The 14,277-nt window shown below is 34.6% G+C and overlaps 1 protein-coding gene across 1 annotated transcript; it reads right to left on the minus strand.

Moving 5' to 3' along the window:
- Positions 1-1,295: 1,295 nt before the first annotated feature.
- LOC149800619 (G protein-coupled receptor daf-37-like) lies at positions 1,296-10,537 on the minus strand. Its single transcript, XM_089954210.1, has 2 exons — positions 10,318-10,537; positions 1,296-3,005 (listed from the first exon to the last, which is right to left on the minus strand). The coding sequence occupies exon 2, from the start codon at positions 3,003-3,005 to the stop codon at positions 1,869-1,871; it is 1,137 nt and encodes a 378-aa protein (XP_089810336.1). The 5' UTR covers positions 10,318-10,537; the 3' UTR covers positions 1,296-1,868.
- Between the last annotated feature and the right edge of the window lie 3,740 nt (positions 10,538-14,277).

Genomic DNA, 14,277 nt, shown 5'->3' on the forward strand with positions numbered 1-14,277 from the left:
ATTGAAAGTATCTCCAGAAATCATTCAGTCATATACGGTTTGCTATATAATCAACTACCACTAGAACAAATATCTTTGTTGTTTCCCCCTAAAATTTCACAAAAAATTACTACGTCCAAAACAGTATTGACTTGACCCATTTAAACATACAGTTGTAAAGTTGAAGTTGCTCAGGGACCACTATTGTTTAAATACATGACTGCTATGGTCTGAAGACACCGTGCACGTTCCTCATATGCATTAATGAGGTTTAGACGTGGCCAATTTTTAGTTAAGTTTTAGAAACTTAACAAGAATCGACTAGTTATTTCATGTGGCATTTACTAAAGAATATTTACCTTTCTGTAATTCCAGTAATGAAATATAAGTACTCCTACAAGTTAGAAATACTTGTAATCTATATGTGCTCATTTGAAGTCATGTGGTCAACATACATGTTTGTAATGACCAAAACGAGAACATTAATCTCGACGGGAAAATGACTGTCACGTGTTCGAATACTCTGGGGGCAATATTAATGGTCTACTCTGAGATAGACCATAAAGTTAGATAACTATTATGTGGAGTCCCGAGTGGCGCTCATCGTTACAGATCACTGCTATCTCACCTCTGTTTACGTGGGTTCGAGTCTCGGGTTCGACCAATGTGGGTATGTGAAAAATCTTGCCAGTAGCTTCTCGTGGGTCGGTGGTTCTTTCTGGGGTTTTCCCAGGTTTTTCTTATACTGAAAAATGGCGTTAAGCCATACAGCTACAACAATTATTCTGTAGAGCAGTGATTAACATATTTAACTACAGAAACTGTATTTTCTAAGCTGCAACATATGTTTTATAAGGACCAAAATATGATCACAGAGACGTAAACGTAGATCTAAAAAGAGCACACACACACACACACACACACACTATACGAAAAACAAAACGTTGAAAATAGCGAGTGTTAAGAATTATATCACGTGTTACGAATTGTCAAGAAAATAGTGTATTGTTACTTTCAAAGCGCAATGAGCTGCCCAGTTTGTGTCAAAGATTTCTCGTCTTTCAACTTTTGAAGGTACCAGGAGTTCTTTTAAAGAAACATTATACACAGAAAAGTACTTCAAAGACAAGAACGTGGGTCCTTACATGTTGCAAATGTTGCTTTGTAGAATATTTTCTGTATGGTTTTTGTGCACAATTTGTTTGCAAACAATCAGCTAGAAACGATGTAAATTTATTCAGTAAGCGAAGCCACTCATGATGGTGAGAAATTTGTGACTGACTAATCTTCATCTAAAAACAAATAGGAAAAGAGAATGATTGTACATCATTTAATTCACATGACACTATGATTACAAAGTCCGTTTTACGTATTGATGTAATTTTTTTTGTTTTATTTCCTTGATACTAATACTCGCATGTATTTGAAGAAAGTGAACTTGTTACCGAAACAAATACATGACTTCTTGCCTAACATTCTCGGCTATGCAACATTTCCCCAACTTTATTTTATAACCCATCGGATATCCATTCTCTTCCTTATGACCCATCGGATATCCATACTCTTTTTAATGACCCATCGGGTATCCATTTTTTAATGATCTATCGGATATCCATTCTCTTTTTAATGACTCCTCGGATAGACCCTATCAAAAGGTATTACAATCCCTATTCAGTCATCTGTATTTGTGACGGAATGAAACAAAAAGTATCATATTGCACATGGTATACGTACAGATATTAAAATAATTTCTTCAACGTTTAGAAGGTAGTGAAATAAACGAGGTAAAAACACTCGCACATATACAGAGACGGACAGAAATACTTCCTTCATGCATGTACTTCGAAAAATCATAGGGACGATGAAGTTATTCAAATCGCTTTAACAGGTCACATAGTTGTCTCATTTGGGCCGTACTCTGAGTCACTCGGGGCGACCAGCATGATTGGCCCTGTTTCAACTTCCGGTTCTGCCATTTCGGTCTGCAAAACTGTATGTTGGGTGTAGTCCGAAGTATGCACCTTTTTGTTACAAAATACCCTTAAGATCACATGCATAAACTCATCACGGAACAGTTTCTCTGCAGAAAGAAAGATATAGAATTTACAAGCAAAGTGTGTCATTCCTAACTCCTCAATGATGGTTTTTGCCAACTGGAACTTGTGGTATTTGGATTTTAAATCTGTGGAATATGTTGTCTGCTCTGAAGGAAGAAACTCGTATCGAATAGCGTAGACAACAGACACTGGGACTGACGTAATGATATAGTAAAATGACACAAGGAGTAGCGTAAAGGTCGTTGTCACCGTTTGAAAATGGATCATTTTGCTTTCGTTACATCTCGCCAGACGCCTGATCTCTCGTATAATAATAACGTTGAGGAGCAGTATACACAGAGGAACGAAAAGGAACACGAGCATTTCTGTAACCCACGTCCAAATCGACCACAATGACTTGTTTCCTCCAGTAACAGCCTCTGTACGCAGGTGACAGTAGCCCAGCTGTGTGTCATAATGATAGAAGTAGCCCTGCATGCAACCCAGGACCAGGGCCAGTAGAGATAGACATACCGTGACGATCATAGCTTTCTTGGTGGTGCAGAATTGTTGTCTCCTTAATGGAAAGCAAACCGCAATATATCGCTCCACAGTGAATGCTAACACTAGCAGCGGGGATAGATACTGGAAAGCCATATGCATGATGGGAAGTGCTTCACAAACGACCGGATGTTCGAGTAAATTCACTTCCCAGACTTTGTACAACTCAAAGAGCACGTGGTTGACAAGAAACAGGAAATCTGTCAAAGCCAGCGCCGCCAAGTAGTACCCGGATGAATGTCGTAGTCTGGGTCTCTGCCACAGATAAAAAGACATGGCGTTGCCAGGGAAGCCAAAAATATATAAAATGGGGGATATGGATTTGTCTATGACGTGTGTAGCCGCCAAAATGTCAGGATCGTCATAGGGATTTTGGAAGCTGCTGTTACTCCGTAACATCCAGTACAGCTCACTTGTTGTCTTGTTCATCTGAAAGCAAATATTAATAGTTGTAATCGTAGTAAGTAAAATAATTAATTGAATACTATGTACTAGTGTTTACAATATGTTACATTCAAACATTTGACTGCAAACACCAGAGGTGAAGCAATCGGATTTAAATTCTTTCCAAAATGTTCAGGCAAATGTTCAGATGAGTTAACGAAGGACTTGGTGATCAACAGTGGTTTATTGTACGGTATGATTCTGTCCTCGTACATTTTGCAAGTCTTGTGTACTATAATATGGGACTCTCATTTTGTAATAATCGTTAATTTTAGAATATGATCATGTGGGAGAAACGAGAACACCGCTAGGCCACCCATGATCTTGAAATCGCAGCATTGTGTGATGGCAAGTTCAATTTTGCTGCTATTGTTTTGTTTAATTGAACGTTTAAATTGGGCAGTAATAATGATTGCTATTTCATGGTTGTGTAGCAGAAATGAAAGTGCTGCGACCTCTTTCAAAGTTTGAGCTTAGTCTATTTCCTCTGAGCCACTTTGAAAATGTAAAACTTTGTCAAAATGATAACATTGGCCTGCAGATACATATTTCTAGACTACAACAACTGAGTATAATATCTTTGTGCATTTGGAAGAAACCAAAATTTTGGTTGATAATCCCCATATTTCTCGAGAAATTCGCCAAGTGCCATTTTTGCCGCAAAGTCCGTGAAAACAATTAGAAACCGTAATTTAATTGTGGGAATAATCTGCAAGAGTCATGCGATATTTTATGTTATTGTTGCAATTATAACCTTCCCTGCGTAAACTTGCGTTTTTCACATTTTCGTATTTGCTCTGTAATTATTTGTTAAAGAATTATATACACATAGAAAGCGCATGTAACATAGGGATGAGTTATTAACAATCTCTGTTTTACTCCCGAAACGTGAGAATTTCTTCTGATCATTGGACTTAAAGGACCCATCTGACCATTGTGACATAGGCAACATGTTTAATCTATATATATGACCTTCAACGAATATTAGGATCACATCAATCGCCTCCACAAGTGGTAGTTTTGACAAAACATTCCTTTTTTTTGGGGGGGGGAAGGCACTTGACAGCACCTGTATTCAGTTTCAGATATTGGAAAACTAGAAACATGCTAATGTCAGGAATGTTCATCATTATCTAATTTCTCATTTCATTCTTACATAGTTTCCAACTATCCGAATTATATTTGGATTGTTTTGAGAAAAAGAAAGACACAAGTTGTTATCGTTTATAAATCGGTATCCTATAGGGCATACCTTTGATTAGATCCCCTCCACCCCACCCCCCACCGTTTGCGGGATTTTATTATTAGATCTCAAAACTTCACAGATCTAGGCGCCCACGGATATGTTCAGTTTGCTGAGGGGTAAAATCAGGCAAGGAGGTGATAAATTTACTGCATTTATCTTGGCATTATATGAAAACTGGTGGCTTCGAGAGACTGGGGCTATTAAATTGCTCTTTAGCCCTGGCAGCTATCCAAAGGAATGACAGTTTGATAAACCATAACTCATTCCTGCCAATGTTGACGCCTAAGTTTGGACAAAATGTTTTTTTTTTTTTAGTTTGGTATCTTCCAGTGTGACAGGAGGTAAACTTTGTTTTCATACAATTACAAAATATTTAATCTAAATTGTAATATTTTACAAATAAACAAATACTAGCATGGCGTCAAGTGCTTTAATGAGATTTCAATTACTTTTAACAACGAATCAAGTTTCGCACTTAATTTTCCCTTGAAAACGTTCCGATAATTTGACGACATAAAATGTTACTATTGACCTGTTTATAAACAGCATCTTTACATCACAATCGCATTAATGACACCCTTGCTGAATTGCAGTCAGTAATTACATGTTTGATTGTATTAACATCCAGTAATTACATGTTTGATTGTATTAGCAGCCAGTAATTACATGTTTGATTGTATTAGCAGTCAGTAATTACATGTTTGTATTAGCAGCCAGTAATTACATGTTTGATTGTAATAGTAATCATTAATTACATCCTTGTTTTTGTGGTTGTCAACAAGAAATCAATATCAAATTATTGCTTTCTGCGTTGTGCTTGCAAAATTCAAAGAATTGTATGTATGAACACACGCATACCTATATGCATGAAGATATACATTCACATAGATCCGAATCTCAGCATCTCACATGACTAATATTTGGATAATTTTTGGGTATTAACTTTAAATCTCAGCTGAGATAAACAGTTAGTGAAAACGTTACGAATAATTATAACCTATCAGAGACAAAAAACTAGCCGAGCTAAATAGCCGTAGCTTAATTGTCTTTCGTGTACTACATCGTTTACAAGCAACAGTTGCGAAAAAAATACCATTTTTTTGTTGTCAAATTATTAGAACGTTTTCATCCTCTTTACGCAGTGTGGTAAAACTGAGACTTAAAGGGTCTATTCTATTGCTTGAACGTCTTGGCGTCGGTATGAATGTTGCGTGTTCAATGAACGCACCTTTCCTAGATACCTGGAATATAAAGACTATACTTTTTGAAAATATTTTACTGTTTAAACAAGCAATTTGTGTGCACTTTAAAGTAAAAGGTGTATATGATGTGAACGAGTAATTCGTGTGGACCTTAAAGTAAGGAGTGTTTCCAGTGTGAACAATTCGTGTGGATCCTTTCATCCCGTGTGAACAAGCAGTTCGTTTGGACCTTTAAGTAAGGGGTGTATACGGTGTGAACAATCAATCCCCCCCCCAAAACAAAAAACAACAAAAAATACAAAAAACACCTCCACCACCAAAAAATCCACCCAAAGTAACAAAAGACCCCACCAGTTGGTAGACTGCGTGGTAAACTTCCCTCCACAAGCCAATCAACAATGACTAGTTGGTGTTAAGCTTAAACCGCCAATTTTTATGACAGTTTCCAATGTTCGATAGCTAATCATTGTGCCAGTTGACCGCTCCAGTGGCCTAGGGGTTAGAGCGTCCGCCTCTGATGCGGGAGGTCGTGGGTTTGATCCCCGACCAAGCCATAACAAAGACTTACAAAAATGGTACTAACAGCTGCCTCGCTTGGCGCTCAGCATTATGTGGTTAGTATTAGGACTGGTCGGCCTGGTGTCAAGATAATGTGACTGGGTGGGACATCAAGCTACACGTCTGTGGCATGATGCCTCAGTGCTAGACATCACAATAAACTGCCACATTGCAGACATCATAGCGATGTGACTGAAATTTTTTAAAATCTATGTTAAAAATCCAAATCACGTCACACATTGTGCCAGTTAGCTTCCAATGTTAGATAGTTAATCTGTGTGCCAGTTAGTTTCCAATGTTTGACAGCCAATCATTACATAGTTTGTTTCCAATGTTTGGCAGCAAATCATTACATCAGTTAGTTTCAAAAGTGTGGTAGCCATTCATTACATCATTTAGTTTCCAATATTTGGCAGCCAATCATTACATCAGTTAGTTTCCAATGTTCGACAGCCAATCATTACATGAGTTAGTTTCCAATGTTTGACAGCCAATCATTTCGATACAAACATTGTTTATACAACATCCATATCAAGACTGAAGAAAAGGGCCAATATAATCCACTTCCTTTAATATGAGGCCGCATCCTTTAACATACTTTTAGTGGGAGTAGCTATATTTGCATTATGAGATACCGAAATGGTCATTTGTATTCCGGTACAAACCTCAATACAACATGCTGGTGGTCATTCCGTGCTAAATACAACTCATAAACAACGTAAAATGAGGGGCTTCTAAGAACGCACACACGCACGCACACACAAACACAATTTCTTACCATGATATATTATCACCGGACTTTTCTTCTTCACGTTCTCACTGCCGATGGATTTATTACAGTCAAATGAGTATTCCATTATTACATTATATATTACTACAGATACAAATACAACATTGTACCTTCATGATTAAATGTTAGCATTCTATTTTTTTAAAACTTATGCTTTACATGTAGTAGGTGTATTTATGCAGTCATAAATCGAATGACTTGATTATAGTAGATTTGACTGTGTTTGAATGTCATCAAATCACCATATATGGACTCGACGCCTGTGCTCAGGGTGGTCCTTCGCCGCCAAAATGAGCATCATTCACTGGAGGCTTTAAATTTGATCTTCATATGATAACTAAGCTGGGTCACAGCTGGAGTCAGCTCCAGGCGATGAACCAGATAACTCCAATCAAATTATCAATCAGATGCAGTGACAAGTCGAGCCTCTTGTATCTGACATAGAAAGACAGGTTATATATGCTCCTCAGATGCGTCTGTTTTAAGAACTTAAGAGTTAAGTTGCCATATAAAAGCAATACGTACCAGTTTACAATCTAAACAATCCCAGAAGACTCTAAAGGTCAGTATTCTCTTGTTATTAAATCTATCCCTTCAGTTTCAAACAAAATGTTCTATTCTATGTACTGTCATCCAGATGGAGTCCTATATGCCATTCTATCTACTGTCATCCAGTAGTTCTACATGCCATTCTATTAACTGTCCTCTCAGAGCAGCTCTATGCCATTTTATATATTATTTTTATGTGGCTCTGTATGCCATTCTGTTTACTGTCCTCTCTGTGTAAGTTCAATATGATATTCTATTTTGTATCCTCTCGATGGATCTAGTCCAAATTGTATGATATATAAAAAGCTGCACTGAGTAAAGGAATGTTTGTTTTGGTACACACTGATATATAAGTTGGGACTTTATTTAAATGAAATAAGTACCAACTGCAACCCAAAAGTAAACGTTTGCAAACAAATAGAAAACAAAACATTTGCTTGCAAATGACTTTACGATGCAAATGCTGCAAATCTGACATTGACACACATGTCTGGATTAGTTGATTAAATTGGTCTGATGCACGGACAGACTTTGAAACAAAATGTCACTTTGGTATATTATTTAGGTTGTACCACCTCAGTGTTAGTACAGTTAAAGAAAGAGACACTAAACAACGACTTCTTATTCAACGATATTAAAGTATGCCTTTCGGAAACAAAACCAGATATGTAGCTTCTGAAACACGATATTTCTAAACGTTGACTCAACGAAGTCGCAACTTGAGTCGCATTACTGGAGTCGGATAGTCGTGCATGTGCCTAGTAACTCGAGTCGGATAGTCGTGCATGTACCTATTGAATGGAGTCGGATAGTCGTGCATGTACCTGTTATATAACAATGGGCATTTATTTTATTGAAACCCCAACTAGAGCCATGTCTGGAGTTGGATATTAGTTCTGATGCTTGCCTATTACATAAACTTGGAAAGCTAGTCATCAATTATCTACAAAGAATATAGGTGTATACGAAAGGATAAACGAGGAACATTCTGAAAAAAACAAACATAATTTCATTTTCAGCTGAATGACCTGAGATGCATAGATTTAGCTTAGCTCCGATTATTGTTAAATTTGAAATACCGTTCGTGTCGACCTCCCACCATGACAATAAACAGATTTTGACTGAAGTATGAGCTGAATTAGATGGAGCCACTGATGCCGTAGATAATCTGTGGTTACGTTAATCATTCCAGTAAGAAGGGAATAGATAATACATGCTTGGTGAGACATTTAAATTGAAATTTATTTTTTTCAAATTACACTGTCGATTGATTCTGATCAATTATGATTGTGTATTTTCAACTCTAAATTCACAGACATAAAAATTCAGATATTATTGTAACTACAAGGCTTAGTAATAAAATCTCAACCATGCTTTACACACCACACGTACTTCCTTCTTACGGCAGGAAAATCTCGACAATGTTTGAAGTAAGTATACCTATTTATACTTGTTTGTTGGTAATAAAATGTCAGTAATTATTTACACAAATACACGTACTTCTACCGTAGTGATAAAATCTCAAAATGCTTACACAAATACACGCACTTGTACGTTTTTTTAAAGGCATTAAATGTCAACAATGCTATACATAAATAAAAAATATTCTACTTTTGTAATATAAATGGGTCTAGACATTTATGGTAACAAAATATAAATAATGCTTTATAAAATACACATACTTTTAATTTTTGACTCTAATAAAATCTCAAAATGCTTTGCACAAATACACTTATTTATAAAATGTCAAAATGCTTTGCACAAATACACTTATTTATAAAATGTCAAAATGATTTACACAAATACACTTATTTATAAAATGTCAAAATGCTTTACACAAATACACTTATTTATAAAATGTCAAAAGCTTTACACAAATACAATTATTTGTAAATGTCAAAAATGCTTTACACAAATACACTTATTTATAAAATGTCAAAATGATTTACACAAATACACTTATTTATAAAATGTCAAAATGCTTTACACAAATACACTTATTTATAAAATGTCAAAAGCTTTACACAAATACAATTATTTTTAAATGTCAAAAATGCTTTACACAAATACACTTATTTGTAAAATGTAAAAACGCTTTACACAAATACACTATTTATAAAATGTAAAAACGCTTTACACAAATACACTTATTTATAAAATGTAAAAATGCTTTACACAAATACACTTATTTATAAAATGTAAAAAACGCTTTACACAAATACACTCGTTTCTACCTTTTGGGCGGTAATTTAATCACAGTGCTTTACAGAAATACACAAGTTTCTACCTCCTTTTCAACGATGAAAATATTTTTTCTCCAAAAGACCTTGAGAATTTGGCTAAAATGATGAGAGAGAGAGAGAGAGAGAGGGGGGTATTCTTCATCCGATCCAGAACTCATTTCCGTCGAGTGATACATTAAACCAAGAGATGGGTGGATATACCAATTTAAATTGCTGTATGTACCATACCACGAAATGAAGACTGCACATACATATTTAGTGGTGAATCCAATCACAACCTCATTAGCAATACAATTTAGGTTCCATAACTTATTTCGTCTGAATAAGTGTTGCTTTACTTAGTATTTCTTGATGAATTATGTCACACGTAATATGGGATGTTCAGAAAATAGATAATGTTTTGTAATAAAACATATCCATATGTAGACAGATAAGTCATATAAAATACAAAAAAAAAAAAAAAACGCGTCAGAGATGCTTGTAAGTTTCAATATTAAAATCTTTCAAGTGCAGGTATGGCAGTGGAGATTTAGATTTAACATATTTCAAAAGTGAATATTTTAGGAGGCTTAAAACTATAATGAGCTTATTCATTGCATGAGAAACATTGAACAATGAACACACATTTAAAATCATTATCTAAAAGTCAAACGACATAGAAGGTACGCATTTCCATTCCTTATTCTATATATAAATCTATTTCACTTACCTTGGTCAACGATGAATGTGCAACCGATCATCAACAAGGCTTCATTTAGCAAACTACCAGCATCCCTCATCCATTTATATTTGGCTATATTTTGAGCTCTGTTCAGTTATTTTTAGTTCTGCATTCTATTTTATCTTTGCAAAATCTGAAACAAATATTACGTTTAAAGCAGAGCCAGATGATTGCAGACAACCCATCGACCGCCTCTGAAGAAAACTAGCTTCATGCAAGGTGATCTTAATATTTAACGCCCATTCATTTCCAGCTGTGATAATCTGTAATCGACGCCGTACATCCACTGTTGATCTTTTCGGAATGTATGCCATATGTATTGATTACAAATCTTGGTGCTCCACAGTTTCCTGTCGGCACAAACCTTTCAAAATTGCAGAATGGCACGAAGATAGCCCTAGCTACTTGATATTAAGGCAACCACGAGTGTTATTTCAAAACATAGATTTTGGTGATAAAACGTTCAAGGAACAATACATGTATTAAAGATACAACATATATGATAAACAATGTAAATCACGATAATGTAAAATATACTTTACCGATTGACTTAATACTTGTATTACTTTTATAATATAAAGAGACATTGTAAAGCACTTGTTAGAAAATTGTTAAGTAGTTAATTAGTGGCTCCAAGAACGTTTTTTATTTTGATTATATCATCTAGGCTAAATAATTTTTAATCATCCTCTACAGTAAGGGATAAAGTTTAAAAAAAAATCTAAATTCTCTAATCTGCATCACACACACACACACACACACACACACAGACAGATATATATATATATATATATATATATATATATATATATATATATATATATATATATATATATATATATATATATCGTTTTGCTGAGCATGGAAGAAGGAAGAATCCTCAACAGTTGTTTCATTCTGTTTAAAAAGCAGCTGCTTTCAATGTACATGGCACGCAAAGGGTGAAACATGCAGCTCTCATATGATAGTTTTATTTGTCCATTCGTCAATATGTAGGTCAAAAAAGATATTATCATCAGGCCCAAAGAAGATTTTGTAATGCTTTCTTTCATCTATATTGATTATCAACTACTTCGTGATCATTAAGTAGGAATACCAAATCATATTTGATAAAAGCGCGAAACTATAACGAACTGGGTAATGCAGCTCCTTTTGTTTGCTCCTAAATTTATTTGCAAGTTCTAGGGTTAATTGTTCTATATCTAATATGAGTAGCTGCGTACTCGCCAAGTATTTCTATGAAGTTAACATCGTATTACTATTTTATATTTCATCACGATTAGTTTTAAAAGAAACCCAACTCCCATCAGAGCAGTTCAACTTATTGGTATTTCCACAATTAAATCCAACGTTTCCTTATACTGCATGTATTAGTGAGTTCCTACCTTATTCCTGTTAATTCTTTCTGTAATATCTTTCTAGACGTTTTGAAACTGAATCATTTCTAACCATTTTAGCCGCAAGTGGTAAGACAGAGTTAATTCTTTGTTAGGAACGGCTCTTTGCTGCAAATCATATACTGGTTAAGAGTTCATATCTTTTTGGTAATAAAGGTTGCTAATTTTGCAACGGCTGTATCTATTATACCACGTAAATTAGGATTAGAAATATTGCACGTAGAATAGATTATTTTCTACGCGTTACGTATATTTTGCCTATCTGCAAAAAACGTTTCATTTTGTTAACTGCATTGTATCTTCCTGCTCTGTTGTATCTATGTAGTTTCTTGGAATTGAGTTGAAGGTGAATGCAGAAAAAGAAAAGATACATTTTTTTTTATATCTTTCATGCAACCTATGTTCAAAATTTTCTCGTATGTTTATCTTGTGTGTTCGTAGGATTGCAGAGTAACCGAATTATATTAGTTATTTAGTTCTTTTGTAAATACAGCAAGAGTGCGATATATGCCTAATTAATCTTCAAAGCTGCTCAACAAATGGTACTTTCCGTAAAGGTCCATAATTAATTCATGTCATTTTAACACTTTAAAGTTAGAAAGCGTTAAAATAATGTATAACCGTCTCTTCTAATCTTGCTTAACCGTTTTTCTCTGCTAAAAGGTTGTTGAATGAACCAGCCAATCTTTCCTGTTGGTATTCCAGAAAGTCGAAGATCTGAGTGCTGGTTTTTGTCTGGAGATATTAGGTATCATATAATTTTGAAAATGGCAGCCCTTATAAAACCAATTAATTCGATCTACACCGACTGTGTCGTCGTTCTCTATCATGAAAATGGTTGAGATGTTTACGTTCGTGTTAATCTTAGCAGAATTAGTTTTGCTATCTAGATGTAATATTATTTATATCTTGATTAAGTACATGCAAAATAACTTGAAATCCACAAAATCAATGTTCAGAATATGCAAAAGCAAATACAGATTTCTTGACCAAACGTTACTGTACCAATGAATATGAACGTGCTGAGAAAAACGCTTGAATTCTGATTTATGTTAGTGCTTAGGTATATTTATATGAATAGATTGGTGTTTAAAGAAAACCAGAAACTAATTATAGTGCTCAAATCAGTTTGTACAATGTAGTTCCAGGCTTTGTTTAATATCTTTACATTTTGTACAAATAAAAAACTTATACGCCATTAAATAGGCATATATTTGTACATTTCAAGAGACTATCTCGATTCTAATATCTAGACTAAAAATAGATAGGATGTGATTTACATGTCGATAATATTATAATATTACAATACTCAAAGTAAACGCCTTTTGTAGGATATGGAAAGGTTCAATCAGCAAAATGTTACAGATTAGTCAACTTCAGAAAGTTTAGAGTCTGTTCAAAGGGTCACAAATAGATAAAAATATATTGAAATTCACCTGTTACCAAGAAAATCATTTAATATGGTAAGGAACCGTAGAAAGTATTTCTCACTGCTGGCCAAGTTTTGATTTATAATAAAAATCTGCTATGAACAGAGAAAACTCGTGCAGTTCTTTCTGTAAAACTGACTGTACACACAGGATCATTTAGTTAAAATTGACGTAATCAATTAATCCAAAAAAATAAACAACAACAACACAACAGCTACATGTTTAAATGAAAGGCTTGCCACGTTATGATGAAGCTAATTTCGTGTAAATGTAGCTCTTATAGTCTTAAATGTGGCTGCAATCCACGATTCTATACCAATCATTCTATCCTTATTTCTGACAATGAGCACAGATGAAGCTCACACAAAATGAAGGAATAGAAGAAAAAGATCTAATTTAGAACAAAACCTAACGATTAAGTTTCTGGTTTCGATTTTGTATAGGTAAATCCATCATTAACTTCAGCAAATATTGAAACGCAACATCGATACATATAACTGAAGTAAATACTACTAGCTATTACAATTATAAAGGAGTCATCAAATCGAAAACTGCATTAAATTTGTTTAAAACACTTTAGGTCTATCTATTACGTATAAATGAAATGTTACTTTAAACAGCCTTCATTTCCATGTAGTTTTATAAGATAAAGGGAATAAAAGCATGTTTTGCCGCACACATGACTAAGAATCTGCACCAATAAAAGCAGCATTGTTTATGGTGATTCTTATGTTACTTGTTTGGCTCGAATAAACAGTAACAAAAGAAGGTGTGAGAACAACAACCGTTGACAAATTTTAACAAATAATTTATTTCCCTGGAAAAACACTATAAAAAACTTACGATTTTAAGAATCAAATCCAAAAATAATCCAAGAATAATCTACGAGTCAAATTTTAGAAATCCTAATCATGAAATGTTGTAATGAATTCAAGTTCGAGTCCCGAAGAAGAATCCAAAATGGAAGGCGATGACGTATACTGAAGTCAGTATTGTGCTGTTGTCTACAGTTCTTTGTTGATTCAGCCAGTAATATTTCATCGTTTGAATTTCAGAATAAAATTTAAATAAATGTCTCTGTCCAAGAATTTAGTACGAGCACTCAACTTTTTTCCAGGAGA

Source organism: Sinohyriopsis cumingii, chromosome 4 (assembly GCF_028554795.1).
Source record: "Sinohyriopsis cumingii isolate HCF-2022 chromosome 4, ASM2855479v2, whole genome shotgun sequence".
NCBI classification, from domain to species: Eukaryota; Metazoa; Mollusca; class Bivalvia; order Unionida; family Unionidae; genus Sinohyriopsis; species Sinohyriopsis cumingii.